A 19,988-nucleotide genomic window follows, 5' to 3' on the forward strand; every position below is an offset into this window, starting at 1 on the left:
TCCTGCATGATTTAAATTGCATGGGAAGGGCACCCAATAGCATCTGCTACCCCTCCCATGCCATTTAAAGGGTCCAAAAATCAGCTGATTGGTGGGGTCCAAATCATGTGGGGGGGGGCAGCAAGAGCAGTCACCAGTCTCCCGCATGATTTAAAGGGCCCCCTCCCCAACGGCCCCCCATGGCTCCTTCCCCCCCATTGGCCCTTAGCTACAGGACTGCCTGGTTCCACCCCCAAAGTCCCCAGATATTTCTTGAATTGGACCCGGCAACCCTAGCTCTGCAAGGAAGGCTTGCCTTTGAACACAGATGGTGTGACTTTCCTTCCCTGATGAGCTGCAGCCTGCAAAACCAGGGTGATGGAGGAGATTGGCAGGCACATTCAGCCCCGGATGGGCTTGAGCCTCATCGTCTTGGGATAAGCAGTTTGTCCACTCCTACCTATTGAAAACAAAACCTGCATGAAACCAAAGCCTCCGTTTGACTCATTCTCTGAGGGAGTTCTCCCTTGCAGAAGCTGGAAGTTTCCGATTCCTCCCAAGCTAGCAAGAGGATGAGCAAGCCAGCCAGCCAGCTCTCTCTGCTGCCTAGCAGCAGATGCGAAATGCCAGCTACGGAGCACACAGGCTCTCTTCCTCACTGCAGACCATGCCATGGAATGTCAAGAGAAAGGGAGGCCTGGCATCCCAGGCCAGTAATTGCCCCACAGTTGTAAGAAAGCCGTTCATGGGGCAAAAGGTCTCTTCCCCTTGGCTACTGGTTAACCAGCCTCTTCCTGTGCTTTGAAATTTAAAAAAAAAAATTGGCCTTAAAAAAAACTGCATGTATTTAGGCATCAGATTCAGTGGGAGCTCACAGGAGTGCAGCTCCTGAACCTTTCTGAGAGTTCCACATCCTCCTTCTGAGAGTTCCACCTCCTTGTCCATTGAATAGTAGGTGCAGCTGCATAACAATCCCTGAATGAGCTCCACCACCTATTTTTCTACAAAACGACCCCTGCATGTACTGATGTACAAAAAAAGTTCCAGGTCCCAGAGAACACTTGCAGAACCCTTTTCCCAAGGGCTGCACAAATAGGCCGTCTGCATATGTTTCCCAAGCTTCAGGTGGGGACTGGAGATCTCCCAGGATTACAGCTGATCTCCAGATGAAAAGAGATCAGTTCTGGTGGGTAGCTTTGTTGATCTGAAGCAGCAGAACAAAGTTTGAGTCCACTGGCAACTCGAAGACCAACGTTTTATTCAAGGTATAAGCCAGGGGTGGCCAAACTTGCTTAAAGTAAAAACCACATAGAATAAAGTTAGATGTTTGAGAGCAGCAAGATATGAACGTCAGGTGTTTGAGAGCCACAAGGAAGGAAGGAAGATAAATGGGGAGAGGGGGAGGAAGGGGCAGGTGGAACAAATGCAAAGGTGGAAAGAAAGCAACTTTAACTCTAAATGCATTCTTCAGGCTGCTGGCTGGCTTGGCTTGAAGAAGTCACTTAAAGAGAGAAATGCCTTCTCCAAGCCAGCCGACAGGGCGGTGGAGGCTTTGAGAACAACACAATATGTGTGAAAGAGCCACATGTGCTCCCAAGCTACAGTTTGGCCACCCCTGGTATAAGCTTTCATGTGCATGCACACGTCTTCAAATACCAGACATCAATTTCCCTTAGAGAAAATAGCTACTCTCTGAGGTCCCTCCCATTTCCATCCTCCCCAGACTCCACCCCCAGATCTCCAGGTGGGAGTTGGCAACTCTAGAATATGCAGCGCACAGGTACAGGCCTGATCAGAGGGTAAAAAGGAGCCACAACCTTGCAGAAAGTATCGGGATTGCTTTCTCTGACCCCTGTCAGGTGACCAGTATGTGGCCAATGGAGATAGCCGGTCTTGGCTTCAGCCAAGCTTTTCGGCGGTTCTTCTGGGAGCATTTTTAGAGTTTAATTATTAATAATTTTTATCTGTTCTGCAGTAGCCTAACCTTTGGCTGATGCTTTGCAAACAGTCTGGGGGGAAACGGTCTTGTTCCCTTTCTCTGTGGGTTTTCTCAACCCTGAAAAGGACCTGCATGATTAAATGGTTATAAGCAACTGAAAACCTTTTGATTGGTTAAGAACATTGCCCCTTGGTTAACTGGAGGGCGGGCAAGATTCATATCTTTTAAAAATATTTTTATTGTAAGTAGGAAGCGACATTCCCTTTTCTCTCCAACATAGGAACAACTGTTTTTCTAAGACAGCATCTACTGCGATAGGAACAAGTGTCATTTTAAAAACAAAGAATTTTTTTTTCTGTAGAGCTATTATTTTTATTCATGTGCAGATGTGTGTCATTTTTAATTAGAAGGCATGCAATTAAGGTATCTTTGACTGGGTGGCAGTTTTAGTAACTTTGGTTCTGCCTTTTTTTTATGGACAAAGCTTTCTCATAAAGAGAACGGGAAGGGCAGAGATAGAGGGAACAAGGGGTGCATCCCAAGAGGGTGGGTATTGTAGTTTTGAGCACAACAGGCTTTGGAGGCACCACTTTACACAAAGGGTTTCAATTATGTTGTTATTTCTTCATTGACCCCAGGACTGGCCCTGCCGCTAGACAAACTAGGCAATTGCCTAAGGTTCCGGCTTTCTGGGGGCACTGAATTGGGTGCCCCCCATGTGACTCGGTGACATCAGTGCGGGGTGGGGGGAGCACCAGAAGTCAGCCTTGCCTAGAGTGCCAGACAATCTAGGGCCAGCCTTGGTCGACCCCCTACCTGTCTCCCCAGTAGGGACTCAAAGCTTGTTACAGACCTGAACCTAGGCCTTGAATTCAACAGGAGCTCACAGGAGCGCAGCTACTGAAGCTTTAGGGTTTGTAGAATCTTTCGGGCTCAAGTGCCGTGTTCTACTGGAGAACATTTTCCTTCCAGACGTTTCGTTCTCAGCTGCGGAGAACATCCTCAGTGACGTTGCAGCCGGAGCAGGCGCTCTGACCTTCTTGGCTGCTGTGCATTGAAGGTCAGGAGCCAAGGTGAGGATGTTCTCCGCAGGAAGGTCAGAGCGCCTGCTCCGGCTGCAACGCCACTGAGGATGTTCTCTGCAGCTGAGAACGAAACATCTGGAAGGAAAACTTTCTCCAGTAGAACACGGCACTTGAGCCCGAAAGATTCTATAAACCCGAATGATGTTACCAGCCATGAAAACCTGAAATCTTTGATAATCACAGGGATGTGTATTGATAGCAACTGCACAGGATTCAAATAAACAATGAAAGATTCCATGCTGGAATGTCTGGAAGGAAAACTTTCTCCAGTAGAACATGGCACTTGAGCCCGAAAGATTCTGAAATCTTTGATACTGAACCTTTCTCACGGTCTCCCCTCCACCTACCTACCTTGTCCATCGAATAGTAGGTGCAGCTGCATGACAATCCCTGGATGAGTTCCACCCCGTTTTCTACAAAACGACTCCTGTATTTCGCCCTCCCCACTAGTTACAGAACCGGAACTATCCATGGGAATTTCCTGTTAAACCCAACCTCTAACAGAATCCCTTACTCTTTCATCCCTCCTCAAATGAGGTTACAGATCTAGAATTCAGGGTTGACATTTAAAAACCTCAAGCAAACTGATGTGATGGTGCACGTTGACTGACTTGTGAGCATATAAAACCATTCTCCCTGGAAAAAAAATATTTCGATACATTCTGGCATTGTATTCTGCCACCATAGGACTAAGACCTGTTTGCTTCCGGGGCAGTGGAAGGTGGAGAAGAAAAGAGAATCCACCCTGCCCTTCTCCTGTGCTACTTGGCAAGCCTCTTTAGCTTTTAAAATGTCCAAAGCCTTTCCGTTTTATCCTTTGACCTAAGGATAGGACTAGTCAGAGATGTTTGTTCAACAGCGAGTTCTCTTTCTAGAGACAGGGTGCGCCTGCTTGTTGGAGGTGAGGCTAGGCTTGCAGCACCGACTTGTACGCCCTGCCAGAGCAGGTGAAATGATGGGAAGTCTGCAATCCAATTTCCGGTAGTTTTTCCCTGTGCATTAGGGACGGATTATTCTGGGATCGTGGAACTTTTACAGTAGCTGTGCTCCACTATTCTGCCTTATTTAAATCTTACCCCGAAGTTACTATGTTGCACTCCAGCTTCTCTGAGTGGTGTGAAGATTCAGAGGCTGCAGCTTGGGGTGCCAGCCTTCAGGTGGGGCCTGGAGATCTCCCAGATTTACAGCTGATTTCCAGACTACAGAGATCAATACCCCTCAAGAAAATGGCAGCTTCAGCCCTAATCTGGATAGCCTGGGCAAGCCCCGTCTCATCAGATCTCGGAAGCTAAACAGGGCTGTCCCTGGCAAGTACTTGGATGGGAGAACTCCAAGGAATACCAGGGCCAGGTTGCAGAGGCAGGCGACGGAGCAACTTCTCTGAATATCCAGGTCCCCGTAGGGATTGCCAGAAGTCAACCGTGACTTTCAGGCACGCAAACACACACCAATACCAAAAAAGAAAAGGGAAATGACAGCTTCAGAAGACAGATTCTACTCTGGTGAAACCTCTCCCGCAATTCCCCCCTCCCCATGAACCACCCCCACATCTCCAAGTATTTCCCAACCCTAGGCTGCGTTCACCTGCGTTGCTTCCTTTGGAGCATCGGAGATAGCCTTCTCATAACCTTTGCTTTGTTTGCAAAAATACGATAAGACCCCCGAGGCATAGAAACACTCCTACAGTGCAGCAGACCTACTAGTTTGCATCAGTGCCCTACGCATTAGGGTTGCCAAGGTCGGGGTGGGGGTGGGGAGATCTCCCAGGATTTTAGCTGATCTCCAGACGAGAGAGATCAGTTCCCCTGGAGAAAATGACTTCCTTGCAGGCTAGAGTCTCTGGCATAATACTATCCTGAGGTCCCTCCCCTCTCTAGACCCCATCCTCCTCTGGCTCAACCCCCAAATCTTCAGGTATTTCCCAAGTGGGTGACAGCAATCCTTCCTAGTGGCTTCAGTCAGTTCCATCCTGTAAGTGTCTGTCCAGTTATCTGGATATCTATATCAGGGATGATCAAACTGTGGCTCAGGAGCCACATGTGGCCCATTCACACATTTGACAGCCAGTTGCTCGGGGGGGTCTCATAGAAACCATCCAGGGGCCTGATTCGGCCTCCGGGCTGTATGTTTGCCATCCCTGCTACATTCGCTGGGAAAAGGGGAGGTTTAAGCCATTCCCCTTGAACTATTTTCTGATCAAAGCTGCACTAATACCCATTGAAGCTGCTCTCTCTTTGTCTTGGAAAGAGGAAGGAAGGAAGGAAGGAAGGAAGGAAGGAAGGAAGGAAGGAAGGAAGGAAGGAAGGAAGGAAGGAAGGAAGGAAGGAAGGAAGGAAGGAAGGAAGGAAGGAAAGCAAATAGATGGGAGAGGGAGGAGAGAGGGAGGGAGAGGTGGAAAAAAAGCAACATTAACTTTAAATGCATTCTCCAAGCCCCAGGCTGACTTGGCTTGGAGAAGTGATTTAAAGAGACAAATGTCTTCTCCAAGCTGGCCACTGGGGTGGTGGGGGCTTTGAGAGCCACACAATATGTGTGAATCTGGCAGAATGAGGGTGAATTGTGCATGAAAAAGAATGGTGCTGTTTTAATTGAATGAAGTAATAATCCAGGATCAGCAAATAAATTCCTTTGTGCTTCCTTTTCTATTTTACTCCCCTGAAGATATTTGCTGACTTTTACGTCTGGTGCATTTATCTGTCTGGTATTAAGATTAGGATATAATTATCACAGTAATATTAACCACCTTATCACATAGGCAGATCAGCAATGTAATGAAATTGATATTAAATTTTCACACGTGACTAGAAATTTTAAGTGGTTTGTTCAGGTGTGTCAGGCTTTTTGTCACTCTCTAGATTACAGTGAAGCCAGAACAACTTCAGTCACAGCAGAATCTAAAACCTTACTGAACCCAGAAAACTTGGCTTGCCAGCCTCCAGGTGGGGCCTGGAAATCTCCCACTTTTGCAACTGATCTCCAGCTGGCAGAGATCAGCTCCCCCGGAGAAAATGGCTGCGTTGAAGGGTGGCTCTATGGCACTGGGCCATGCTGAGGCCCCTCCCCTCCTCAAACCCCACCTTCTTCCAGACCCACCTCCAAAGTCTCCAGGTATTTCCCAACACAGACCTGGCAACCCTAGAAAAAACCACAAATCTAATATTAAATGTACATTTGACTTCCTAATAAGTGATGACCTTGCCCCAGTCACTCTCTCGTGCAGCCTCACCTTCCTCACAGCGTTGTTGTTGCAACGATAAACTGGAAGAAGGGAGAATATATTTTTTAAAATATATTTTTATTACAAAATAGATACAAGATATTAAAACCTACAGTGTACAATACTCTTAAGAGCCCCGTGGTGCAGAATGGTAAAGCTGCAGTACTGCAGTCGGAGCCCTCTGCTCACGACCTGAGTTCGATCTCAGCAGAGGCTGGTTCAGGTAGCCGGCTCAGATTGACTCAGCCTTCCATCCTTCCGAGGTCAGTCAAATGAGTACCCAGCTTGCTGGGGGGGAAAGTGTAGATGACTGGGGAAGGCAATGGCAAACTACCCTGTAAAAACTCTGCCCTGAAAACGTGAAAGCAACGTCACTCTAGAGTCGGAAATGACTGGTGCTTGCACAGACTACCTTAACCTTATTTACAATACTCTTTCCCTATTTTCATTTCTAAGCAGACTCAGTAAGGAAATTAATACCCCTCCCCCCCTTAACGTGAGACAGTTGCCCTTCTCCAAATATCCCATATATTGCTTCCTGGGATTTAAAAAAACCCAACTTTCCCAGATATTTCCATGTAGGGAAATTCAAAGGGAGAATGTTAGCTACTTGGGGTCCCCATGGGAGAGAAAAGTGAGAAACAGATAAATACAGATCCACCCCATTTCCATGTAGTTCTGCCAAAAGCTTCCACTGCGTCCCTAAAACACATACATAGGTGGTGCAAGAGTCCTGGGGGTTTTGATAGGCTGGGCTTGCTTTGCCTGTATGGTTGAATTAGCCCCTATTCAAGTAGGCAGATCTCTGATGTGCCATTTGGAAGGAAAGCAATGGGGAATAAAACCAAAGAGGAAAGGAGCTGTGTTCTGCAACTAGGTCATGTCAGTGGCAGTGGTGGGTGAGATTGCAGTTGGGGGCGCTTCTCCTGAGCACATGAACACATGAAGCTGTCTTATACCGAATCAGGCCACTGGTCTACACAGTCTACTCAGATTTGCAGTGGCTCTCCAGGGTCCCAAGCAGAGGTCTTTCACATCATCTTCCTAATCCTTTTAGTGGGAGATGCTGGGGATCGAACCTGGGACCTTCAGCATGCCAATCAGATGCTCTATCACTGAGCATTACGATTTATTTCCAACAGAGATCATTCCCCAGGAGAAAATGGCAACTTCAGAGAGCAAACCATGATTTTAGGCGAAGTCCCTCTGCTGTGAGATACCACCTTCTACAGGCCACACCCACAAATTCCAGGAATTTCCCAGGCTAGGGTTGGCAACCATAGTTGTGAGCCCTGCAGGCAGCCCCAGCTGTCCTTGTGACCTGTCTGAAGAGTGTACTGGGCCATTTGGGGTTGTGTCTTATTTAAATTACAATATTTATGTCTACTTCATTTTGTAAGCTGCTGAGCCTACAAGCCTAGGAGAAAAGTGAGGTAAAAATACTTAAATAAACATAATGTATGAAAGCTAATCTGGTGTAGTGGTTAAGTGCGCGGACTCTTATCTGGGAGATCCAGGTTTGATTCCCCACTCCTCCACTTGCAGCTGCTGGAATCACCTTGGGTCAGCCATAGCTCTGGCAGAGGTTGTCCTTGAAAGGGCAGCTGCTGTGAGAGCCCTCTCCAGCCCCACCCACCTCACAGGGTGTCTGTTGTGGGGGAGGAAGGTAAAGGAGATTGTGAGCCGCTTTGAGACTCTTCAGAGTGGAGGGCGGGATATAAATCCAATATCATCAAGAGCAAAAGAAAAAGCTTTCCTCCATCTCTCATAATTCTAGAACCTGAGGTCATTCACTGAAGCTGAAGGGTGAAAGATTGAGGATAGTTCAAATTACCTCTTCACACAGCACATAGTCTACTGATAGGGTTGGCAGATCTAGGTTGGGAAACTCTCAGAGATCTGGAGATGGAACCTGGGAAAGACAGGGACCTGGGGAAGAGGGGTACAATGCCATGCAGTCCATCCTCCAAAATATCTAGGGCTTTTTTGTAGAAAAAGCCCAGCAAGGATCATTTGCATATTAGGCCACACCCCCTGACCTCACCATTGTTCCAGCAGGAATTCATTTGTGTACTGGGCCACACTCCCAACATCACCATTTCACACAAAGCCCAGCAGAAACTCATTTGCATATTAAACCACACCCCATCTTCCAAAATATCCAGGGCTTTTTTGTAGAAAAAGCCCAGCAGGGATCTTTTGCATATTAGGCCGCACCCCATGACCTCACCAATTTTTCACACAGGGCTTTTGAGCTCAGTAGAAACTCATTTGCATATTAGGCCACACCCCCTGACACTAAGCCAACCAGAACTGCGTTCCTGCTCAAAAAAAAAGCCCTAAAAGTATGTTTTCATCAGGGGAGGTTGATCTTTCTAGTCTGGAGATAAGCTGCAATTCCAGGAAATCTCCAGGTCCTGCCTGGAGGCTGGCATCCCTGCATGGTGGAACTTGCTGCTACAGCATGCAGTGATGGCCACCAACTTGGAGGGCTTTAAATGGGGAGTGAAAAAATTCACAGAGGACAGGCTACCAACCACTACCAGTCACGATGGGTATCTACTTCCTCTGGTACCACAGGCAGCATGCCTTCTTGGCTGAGTTTGGCGGGGAGCACCGGCAGGACAATGCTGTTGCTGTCATCCTGCCCATAGGCTTCCTAAAGGCAGCCGGTTGGCCACTGCGTCTGTGTCCATAGAGCAAGGGTGGCCAAACTGCGGCTTAGGAGCCACATGTGGCTCTTTTACGCATATTGTGTGGCTCTCGAAGCCCCCACTGTCCCGTTGGCTGGCTTGGAGAAGGCATTTGTCTCTCTAACTCACTTCTCCAAGTTAAGCCAGCTGGCGGCTTGGATAAGACGTTTAAAGTTGCTTTCTTTCCACCTTTCACTCCCTCATCTATCTCCCTCCCTTCTTGTCTTGTGGCTCTCAGACATCGGACATTTATTCTACGTGGCTCTTACATTAAGCAAGTTTGGCCACCCCTGCCATAGAGAATGCAGTGGGCTTCCCGGGCTTCTGGTCTGACCCAGCACGGCTCCTCTACCTAAACTGCACTCAGCGGCAGGTCTGCCTTTTGTGATTGCAGTCCCATCGGGGTAGCCTCGCCTCTTTCCTTTTCTTAGGCTAGGGCGTCCTCTGCTGTTGGAACGGGCGCTTTGCGGCTTCAGCAAGTCCTGGCAATTCCCCTCCGGTGACGAGAGAGAGGGCATCCTCTCCCCGCTGTTACGAATAGATGTGAAGCCGGACTGCAGGCGACCATTTCCTTAGCATCCAACACAACGTCCAGATCGCGGCCGGGATTTTAGTCCATCCCCAGGCTTTCCAGATCCCGCGCGCCCTAAAGAAAAATGGCATCCCTTTCCGCTTCTTAAAATCTCTACTAATCGAGAGTCGTTCAAAAAATGCAAATCAAACGAGGCTGTTCATTGCACGCTTTGCAAACTTTCAACTGGCTCCAAACAGCCCTGCGCCGCCTTCCAAACCTGCAACCTCGCTACGTAGCAATTTCTCCTGGGAGGCGGAGCTGGGGGGGAGAGAAGGCGGGGGCTTTTTGACATCACATCCTGCTCTGGCCTTGTTGTGGGCTTTTCTTTGAAAAAGAGGGCAAAATAGCGCTTTTGCTGCAAAGGGGGAGCGCAGGGCGGTATTTGCACCTTGCGGAGCAGGAAGCGGGGGGAAGAAGCCGCGCATCTCGGGGCGCCTGCCCTGTAGCTCGGTGGGGGAGGCGGCTGAGTCGGCTGCTGGAGTGGAGAAGTGGAACAAAGAGGTTCTCCTTTCCTCTCTCTGTCTCTCCCCGGTTTGCAACAAAGAACCGCGAGTGGGGGTGGGGGGAGGCAGGAAGGAGGCGAGGAAGGGATGCGGCAGTGAAGCTTTCCACTGCGGGACTCGTGGCTGGGATCAAATCCGGGCGAGCGAGGAGGAGGAAGAAGAGACGACGGGGGAAACAAAGGCTTTGGAGAGAGATGTGAGCAATCCGAGGGAGGAAGGAGGAGGGGGGATCGTGTGGGTTTTCTCTCTCTCTTTTTTGGAAGAAGGGGAGAGGATGGCAAGGCCGGTCCTAAAGCCAGTTTCCTCCCTAACCCCTCTCGGTCTGGGGCTCTCCGGGCGGATGCATGCCTCGAAGGGAAGGCTGGCTTTGGAGAGATGCCCTGAGATGCTGTAGGGCACGGGTTGCCAAACTCGCTTAATATAAGAGCCACATAGAATAAACGTCAGATGTTTGAGAGCCGCAAGACCAGGAAGGAAGACAAATAGATGGGGAGGGGGGAGAGGTGGAAAGAAAGCAACTTTACCTTTAAATGCATTCCCCAAGCCGCTGGCTGGCTGGGCTTGGAGAAGTGATTTAAAGAGACAGATGCCTCCTCCAAACCAGCCAACAGGGCGGTGGGAGCTTTGAGAGCCGCGCAATGTGTGTGGAAGAGCCCCATGTGGCTCCCGAGCCGCAGTTTGGCCACCCTCGCTGTAGGCCCAAGGTGGGAAGGCCGGGGGCCGAAGATGCAGGGGCGCAGCGTGCCCGGCCGTGGGCTGCGAGGAACGGATCGCCCTGCGTTTTGCAATCTCATCGGGATATAGGCTCATCGGGTCTGATGCAGCTGTCGGGCCTCGGGTCATGCCGTGGGAGTGAAACTGCCCTGTCCTGTTGCTGGGTTCTGTGTTGTGAAATGGGTCGCGGGTAGGGTAACGATCAGAGAGTTTGGATCAACTTTTGGGACCGGAAGGATTTGCACAGGGCGCCAGCCGGTTGAACCGGGGGAGCGGGGATTGCAGAGAGCCATCTGGCCAAGAGAAAAGGAGACTGAGCCAGAGGTGGTAGGCCCTGGGGATTACATTGGAGGCCTTGTAGAGGCGCAGAGGAGTTTTCCTGTCTCCGCCCCCCCCCCTTGGTGCTACGTGCAGGATTAATTAATCCTGCCCTTGAAACTGGCCCGTATTTACCCCTTAGGGTGACCAGATGCAAAACTAGCCATCTGTGCCTTTAATGGTTCTTGTGGGGAAGGAATTATGGGACGTGCCGTGAGAAAAGCATCCTTACCTGGCTGTTCAGGTTTCCTGGAACCTTGTTCTCTGAGGCTTCTGAACAGTAAAAGGGAAGTCCATGGGAGCAAGTGGGATTGGGTGAAGACTGAAGGTGTTCAGTGTTGGTGAACATGCAGCTTTATAAAAAAATTTGTTCCCAGTGCTTTTTTTCTGGGTGGGGACAATCTTTCCTCTAAGCTGCAGAGTCTTGTGGGCAAAAATTCTACTTTGTGAGCTACTAGTATTAAAGATGTGAACTACTGGATGAAAGCTGTGAGCTACTGCATAAATTATTATGCTCCGGGGGGTCATCCTTCCTGAGCTAAGACAATAATGTGTGAGCTGGAGGCTAAAAATCTGTGAGCTAGCTCATGCCAACTCGTCTTAGAGGGAACACTGGTGAAGGGTTGTATCCTAGTTTAGAAAGCAGAGAGCAAGTTGGGGAACTGGGCAGACCATTCTTAAATGCCAGTCGACAAAATATAGTTACCTTGGATAATCACTGAGGCTATGAATGGGAGTTTTGCAGGCTTCCTTTGACAAAAGAGTTGAGAAAAAAGCTTTCAGGACTCAAGACTGGTCTGAACTTCTGTGTAATATGTAGTTCGCCTCTTCCTTTTGTGTTTTGTTCAGCCCATCCTACAACTGAGGGAATTATGTTCCGGTTCATGAGAGATGGGGAACCAGAAGATCCAATGTTTGTAATGTGAGTATGGGAACCAAAACCTCCTTGGTGCTGGGGTTGGGGAAAAGCACTGAATCGAGAGCGGGTTTTGGAGAGAAAGATCTGACGTTCTTCTGACCCTCTTCCAGGGACCCTCTCGCCATCCACCACCAGCATGTGAACCGTGTGCTCTCGGGTGGCTTTGGCTATGGCCCCTTCCTCAGCATCGGTAATGGGACCGTACCGGCAGCTCGCCAGGCAAGCCGTAGGATGCAGGTAATGGATGGTTATGAGCAGATCTGCACTCACTCTGGCATGAATGTGTACAGGGCAAGACGAAAGGCATTTGCCTTCCCTTTCTGCGCCTCTTCAGTTTTTCAGTGTGGTTAGGAGCAATGTTCCCTCTTAAGTTGCAGAGTCTTGTGAGCAAAAATTCTACTTTGTGGGCTACTGGCATTAAAGTTGTGAGCTACTGCAAAAATAATTGTGCTCTGGGGCTAATTTTCCTGAGCTGAGACTGAAATGTGTGAGCTAGAGGCTAAAAATCTGTGAGCTAGCTCACGCTAACTCAGAAGAAACCGTGGTTGGGAGCATTCATGTGGTGTCACAAAATTATTCAGCAAGCTGGAAAGGAGGCTGGTGTGGTGGGTGTCCTTTCCCAGCAAGGAGACACACCAGACTTAAAGCCACAGGAATGATCTTGCTGGCTGAGTGGCTGCTCTGGTGATCCCCCAGTAGTCTGACTCTAGGTATCCTGGCACCCACTGGGTATCCTAGCGACTACTTTCTTCTTCCACAAAGCAGACATCCAGTTTTGGCTTTTCTCCACCTTGCTGGAGTGGGAGGTGCTTCAGAAAAAAAATTGAAGACGCATTATCTTTAGATCTGCAGGGAGTATCCATTTGGAAACAGCTGCTTCTTGTTGTAGGAGGATACTTGGCTTGTAACCTCCTGAAGTTTTGTAATTGGCTCTTAGGGCAGCTGTCCTGTATTTGGTCCCTGAACGGTTCAGTATGGTTTGATTACCCAGGGCTAGCCATGCGTCTTGACTAAACCCACAAGCAATATGTGAAGGAGGTTATGTTGATGCCCCAGCATCTGATACCCTGCTTCTGAACATCTGCAATTTAGATATCCTGGCTTATAACGGCTGTTAAGCCTATCCTTCCTGAAGCTTTCCAGCAGGAGCATCAAACATTTGGCCCAGGGGTCAGAACTGGCCCATTCAGGTCTGTGCTCTGGCCCGCAATCAAGGAAAAAGGGGGTGGCGGTGGCTGCAGGAGCAGCAAAAAAGATCAGTCTCAGGTTGGCTGGCTGGAAGGATAGAACCCCCCTTCCTTTCTCTCTTGGTTGAACTAGGCTGTACGCAATGCGACCACAGCCCTTTCCCTGCCTCCTATAATAGACTGGTGGATAACTTCCTCCCCATCAGTGTGCATATGCGCTGGGACTCCTTCGCGTCAGCAACAGAAGCCATCTCCACTACTGTTGCTGCCACCTCTGCCTGCTCTCCCCCTCTTTCTCCATTGCAATGCCAGCGAAGCACAGCCCTTTGGGATGAGAGAGGGAGAAAGTCATTATACGTGAAGGTTTTGGTGGTGGGGAGCTACTAATAGAAATGGGTGTTAGGGGAAGTGTAGGAATGAGAGTGCCAAAGTATCTGGTTCCAAGTTCAGAGTCATCACGCGTCTTATACTGATAGATTACATGACTAACTGAAATGCCACAAGGCAGTTAACTTCATTGGGTAACCTGCTGTAATGAGATGGAGGCCATTATCTCTGTTCGCAGCAATTATAATCTTCTAGAATTCTATCATGTTTCATCTACAGCAGGGATGTCAGAATCATTTGTTGTGAGGGCCGGATCTGACATAAATGAGTTCTTGTCAGGCCAGGTTATGAGTGTCATAAAATGTAATGCCAGGTAGAGGACACAGACACACAAAATTAAAGATTTTTAAAAAAAAAATAAAACATGCTTAAAAGATTAGCGCTCTTGCAATATTTTGTTTAACAGCCTCTGATAAGAACATAAGAGCAGCCATGTAATTGACAGCTCTTGCTCTGAATTATTGCATCAAAATCTGGAGACAATGTCTGTTCTGTAGCAATCTTGAGTATGCTGTTCAGGTGTGTATCTGTAAGTTGTAGGCCTACTTTGGATTTTCTTGAGGGCCTGATAGGGCTCCCTCTAGGGGTCTGGTCTGACCCCTGGGCCGCATGTTTGACACCCCTGATCTACAGCCATCCCTCCCCTGCTGAAAGCCTCAAACTTTTCATCCATTCATTGCAGGGAAGGTTCTCTGAGCCCTTAATCATTTTACAGTGCTGATTTCAGTATGCTTAGATGGGAGTAACTCTATTTAGAATGGCACTGTCAAATCGCACAGTGGTACTGGAGTGCGGAGTCTGAATTCTCTGCAAACAGTGATGGAATTGATGACTTTCCAGGAAACATCTGAGGGCCACGCTGGAAAGCCCATCTTAGAGCTTCAACTCACGTGTGCTATGGGGAGAAGTCTCAGCCCAGTAGAATGACTGATAACGTTTGTCTGGAAAAGCAACTGGCTCTGGTCCCAGTTGAAAGGACCTAGCTAGCAGGGCTGGAAAACATCACAGTTCAAGATCCGTCAGTGTCCATAGTACTGGGCTAGATGGACCGCTATTGGACTTTGTATAAGATACATTTCCAAAAGTACTACAAGCAAGACTTGGGGGAGACGGAAATATCTATGCAAAGAGAAGCCATATCATAATACTGTTGCATAGATATACCTAGGGCTTTTTTTGTAGCAGGAACTCCTTTGCATATTAGGCCACACACCCTGATGTAGCCAATCCTCTAAGAGCGTACAGGGCTCTTAATACAGGGCCTATTATAAGCTCTAGAAGGATTGGCTACATCAGGGATGTGTGGCCTAATATGCAAAGGAGTTCCTTCTACAAAAAAAAGCCCTAGGGAGCTATGGCAAAAAGCCCTATAGCTATGGCAAAAAATACAAAAAAACAAGTAGCACATACACACTATATTATTAAAGAAATACACATCAATTGCACAATAACATTCATAAATTACAGTTCACTTCCAAAAGTCCCAGTGCACAACATTTATAAAGTCCTAAGTCTTGTACTTGAGATGCAATCTTCAATTTTTGTTGAAATAAATCATGGAGAAGAAAAAAAAACTTGAACAAGAGACCAGTTTTGGCCATGCCTTCCTCAGTCATGAATCACAATGCAAATCGCTGCATGCAGCTTCTGATATAAAAGACAAGCCAATACGAGACATATTCCAAAATATTCTTATTACAATACTGGATATAGCTATGGCATAGCTGCATTTGTGCTACTTGGTCTAGTTCTGTTTGGCTCTTACAAAGGGCAACTGACAGCGCAATCCAAAGCTGGGTTACATCCTTCTAAAGCCAAGTCAAAGGAATTGGAAGGGTGTGTCTGTTCAAGAATTGCCTGGGCATATAACTCAGGGAGAAGCTTTTGAGCCCTTCACAAACCTGCTTGCGATTTCAAGGATGTTTGTTTCATCCGTTTCCCCACCTATCTCAATTTCCGCTCATTGTTGAAGGAAGTGAAATAGCACTGGTCCCATCGGAGAGCTGAGGGTGGAGTCTCTCGCCACTGTGAATTCTCCTCCCCCTCCTTTGCTACCCATTCTTTATCCCGATAGATTCAAGTGATCTGAAGCAACAGAACAAATTTGAGTCCAGAGGCGTCTTTAAGTCCCAACAGTTTGATTCAAAGTATAAGCTTTCGGGTGCAAGTGCACTTCCTCAGATACAAATTCAAGATACTTTGTCAAATACAACGCTTATACTTTGAATGAAACTTTGTTGGTCTCTAAAGGTGCTGCCACTGGACTCCAACTTTGTTCTGCCATTCTTTATCCGGTTGCTTTTGTACCAAAAGTACTTGCTCTTTTCTTATCTCGTGACTGCTAAGGTTCTTTAGAAGAAGACGACTGCAGATTTATACCCTGCCGCTCTCTCTGAATCAGAGTCTCAGAGCGGCTTACAATCTCCTTTATCTCCTTCCCCCATAATAGGCACCCTGTGAGGTGGGTGGGGCTGAGAGAGCTCTCCCAGAAGCTGCCCTCTCACAGACAACTGCTACAAGAGCTATGGTTAACCCAAGGCCATTCCAGCAGGTGCAAGTGGAGGCGTGGGGAATCAAACCTGGTTCTCCCAGATAAGAGTCTGCGCACTTAACCACTACACCAAACTGGCTTTAGGAGTTGTTAGTTGAGAGACTTTTGTCAAAAGCTCTTTGAAATCCCAGGTATATAATATCTACTAGATTTTTTCCTACTTAACTACTTTGGTGACACTCTCAAAGACCTCCAAAAAGTTGTTGAAGTTAGACCTTGCAGATGTATTGCAGATTTTTATTCAACAGGGCTTGTTCTTCTCCTTTTTATCATCCTAACCTTAATATTGCTTTCCCTGGTTTTACCCCGGCACAGAATTTAGGCTTTTATCTATTTGGAATCCCTCAAATACTTTCTTTAAAAACTGGTATCAAATCAGCTATCTACTAGCTCCTGGTGAGAGGCCCGATTTAAATAATGTCATGTTATCTTAATAAAGCGTCAACTTCACCGTTGTGCCCTTCCAACAACCTTGAGGTGGATGTCATCTGTCCCTGGTGTGTTTTCTTAGTTTGTCAATCTGTTATATAATTTTATCTCTTAACAGTTTTTCAGATGTCCTTCCCGAGTATCGCACTAACCTCTTCTGCAGTGAAGTCTGATGTACAGAATTCATTTTGTTTCAGAATTCATTTTGTTTCAGTGACATCCCTCTATCTCTTCCACTTGGCCTATTTCCTTTTACCCGTTCTGCCACCTCTCTACCTGATTTTTATGTCTGACATTATTTCAAAACTTAAGTCGTCTAAAGATCCTTTTTTTTTTAGCTTTTGCAATTTTAGCAGTTTGTTTTTCAGATGTCTTTGTTTTACTGAATTTGCATTTTTTTTTTTTACCATAGTTGGGCCGCAATCAAAGACTTAAGGTCATTGTTTTCAGAGCATTTAAACACTCCTGTATTTGTGCTGGATTGGGACTTCTGTGGAGGTTCCTTCCTTTTTGACAGAAGCCTTTTCTGTTTAACTGTGCATGATCTTTCTAATGTGTTGGAAACATTTTATTTGGGACCTCCATGTGCAGCATTAAATAGCATCCAAGCTTCCTGCAAATGATTGATTCTTTATCCAGATAGATTCAAGTGAGTAGCCATGTTGGTCTGAAGCAACAGTACTGTTTTGAGTCCGTTGACACCTATAAGGCCAACAGAGTTTTTTATTCAAAAGTATAAACTTTTGTACGTAAGCACACTTCTTCAGATACAAATGTTTTAAATTAATTGTATTCTTGAGATTCTGTTGGATTTATATATGACAACGTCATCTGGCAGTTTTGTGTTTCTTTAGCTATTGAACTAGAGCGTTGTGGTTGTAAAAACTTAAGTGATTGGGTCATCTCTTCAACCAGCTTCTAGGCACTGCTTGGGACAAAAGCAGGAGTTGCTCGTGATCTCACTGGTTCCATGGTTAGCGCAGCAACTCTATAGCTATAGCTGCTTGGATAGTAAGTCCCTCCGGACTCAAGACACTAACTTTGCACAGGACTGTATTTGACTCAAATTTGAGGAAAACTCAGGGGTGGAATTCTAGCAAGAGCTCCTTTGCATATTAGGCCACACACCCCTCATGTAGCCAGTCCTCCAAGATCTTACAAGGCTCATTTTTGTAAGCTCTTGGAAGATTGGCTACATCAGGGGTTTGTGACCTAATATGCAAAGGAGCTCCTGCTAGAATTCCACCCCTGGGAAAGCTGATGTCCTGTCTTCGCTTCTTAGAGCTGAAAAAAAAGCCCCTGTACCAGAGTGTAGGTACATTAGAGGGGGTGAAAATCCTGTGTTTGCTACAGACAATTTTAATTGCTTTTGTTCTTTTACAGGCGGGAGCTGTTTCGCCTTTTGGGATGCTGGGAATGGTAAGCCTTTGATCCTCTTTCCCCTTCCCCTTCATTCCTCTCCAGCTGAGGGGATGATATTTTCCACTGAACAATATCCCAGGTTTCTTCTTTGGTGGTATGTTGCTTTGTTCTGAAACAAGGAAAGAAGTCGAAATCTGCCAGCGGGATGGTTTGCTTTCTTCAGTTCAGAGTGGGAGATTCTGGGTTCCATGATAAAAAAAAGTTCCTGGCATGTCTTTCAACCCAGGAGGAGATCAAAGAGCAGAAAACATGTCTAGGGAAATGACTGTTAAGCCTTCGCAGATAATGGTTTTGACTGAGGTCACATGTTGTGCTGCTGGGAGGAGGTGTGGGCTGCCCAGTTGGATAGTGGGAACTAGTTAGGCTAGTTCAAGGGTGGCCAAACTTGCTTAATGTAAGAGCCGCGTAGAATAAATGTCAGATGTATGAGAGCCACAAGACACGAATATCAGATGTTTGAGGGCCATAAGGAGGGAGGTAGGAAGGGTAGAATAAATGTCAGATGTATGAGAGCCACAAGACACGAATATCAGATGTTTGAGGGCCATAAGGAGGGAGGTAGGAAGGGTAGAATAAATGTCAGATGTATGAGAGCCACAAGACATGAATATCAGATGTTTGAGGGCCATAAGGAGGGAGGTAGGAAGGGAAGGCAAATAGATGGGGGGAGAGGAGAGGCGGAAAGAAAGCAACTTTAACTTTAAATGCATTCTCCAAACTGCCAGCTGGCTTGGCTTGGAGAAGTGATTTAAAGAGACAAATGCCTTCTCCAAGCTGGCTGATGAGGCTATTGGGGCTTTGAGAGCCACACGATACATGTGAAAGAGCCACGTATGGCTCCCGAGCCACAGTTTGGCCACCCGTGAGCTAGTTGGAGGGAATGAGCAAGAGGAATAACATTGCATTCCTCATCTTTAGGGCACATACCAGGCCGAGCAGGCATTTAGCAAGACCTTCTCAGATGCCAGGCTGTAGAGCGATGGGGGTGGAGGACAAAATTTGGCTTGGCTTAAGAGTCAAGCCACATCCTGTGGTCCCAGCTGGGCCTTTCCATCCTCCAAGTCCTTGCATGTGGAAGGGGAACTTTCCTTGCTGCACTGGGCCATGGAGCAGGACTTCTGTGCTGTTTGTGCCTGATGCATCGCTTAGCCACACAGAGGCATACAAGCCCAAAAACCTGTTACACCCAATCTGACCCTTGGTCTACCAAGGTCAGTATTGCCTCCTCTGACTTGGCAGTAGGTCTCCAGCAGAGATCTTTCCCATCACCTGCCACCCGGTCCTTGTTACTAGAGAAGTCGGGGCTTGAATACAGGACTTTCTGTGTGCAACACAGATGTTCTACCGGTGATCCATGTGCCTCCAGCTAGACAAGAGAGAGGAGGGTTGTTTCATGTGTCCCTGAGCAAGGACGCTTCTCGCCTGGCTAGCAGATTTATGGAGTCCTGGAGGTACTTTATACCGTAAATAATTTTGTTTCTGCCATTCAGTGCCAGACATGGCAGTAGGCAGGATTTTAAAAGTTGGGCTTTTTAAAAAGACCGGGGGGGGCGCTGCAGGGCTCAGACGCTTCCTGGGATAGGGGCAAAAGCTGGAGGCTCTGAAAGTGGCCAAGTGGAGGCAACCAACTCTGAAACTCGGGAGGCAAGAAGGGGCTGGACCTTGCATGCAATGCAAGCAAGGGTGGGGGTTCCTTCCACCTCCTCCTTCCCCACCCCAGCACTTTGAAGCCAGCATCCTTCCCCCTCCCCCCAGCCTATTCCACGTGGTTTCCTTCGCCTCCCTCCTCTCCGCCTGCTGCTTTAGTGCACTGTGCTGTGCTCAGATCTCACGGCTGCTGCCGCTTCACTACTCGGCCATGGCCGGGGAAAAAATGGGGGGAAGCAGGCTGAGCCCCAGAGGCTCCCCTGGAAGTCAGGGGCCTGAACCTGGAAGTTGGGGCAGTGCCCACAGCACCCTCCGGGCTATGGGTGTGCTCCCAGAGGATTGAATAGCCCAATTCACACTGCAGCACTCGCTGGAGTGAATTGGATACTCCTTTGAAGAAGGCGAAGGATTTATAGCCCAAGTG

At 47.7% G+C, this 19,988-nt stretch overlaps 1 protein-coding gene across 3 annotated transcripts in view; it reads left to right on the plus strand.

Annotated features, from left to right (window-relative positions):
- Nucleotides 1-19,988, plus strand: part of MLF2 (myeloid leukemia factor 2) — a 449,608-nt gene that overhangs the window by 421,904 nt on the left and 7,716 nt on the right. The window contains exons 2-5 of one of the 3 annotated variants that reach the window (XM_060236893.1): nucleotides 10,153-10,186; nucleotides 11,872-11,944; nucleotides 12,052-12,178; nucleotides 17,879-17,914. In XM_060236893.1, the coding sequence (XP_060092876.1) occupies nucleotides 11,895-11,944; nucleotides 12,052-12,178; nucleotides 17,879-17,914 (213 nt within the window). In that variant the 5' untranslated portion in view covers nucleotides 10,153-10,186; nucleotides 11,872-11,894. Of the gene's footprint in view, nucleotides 1-9,774; nucleotides 10,187-11,871; nucleotides 11,945-12,051; nucleotides 12,179-17,878; nucleotides 17,915-19,988 lie in introns of those variants that run through there. The other 2 variants (XR_009555314.1, XM_060236892.1) reach the window with 2 other exon arrangements.

This window comes from Heteronotia binoei, chromosome 4 (assembly GCF_032191835.1).
Source record: "Heteronotia binoei isolate CCM8104 ecotype False Entrance Well chromosome 4, APGP_CSIRO_Hbin_v1, whole genome shotgun sequence".
Classification (NCBI taxonomy): Eukaryota; Metazoa; Chordata; class Lepidosauria; order Squamata; family Gekkonidae; genus Heteronotia; species Heteronotia binoei.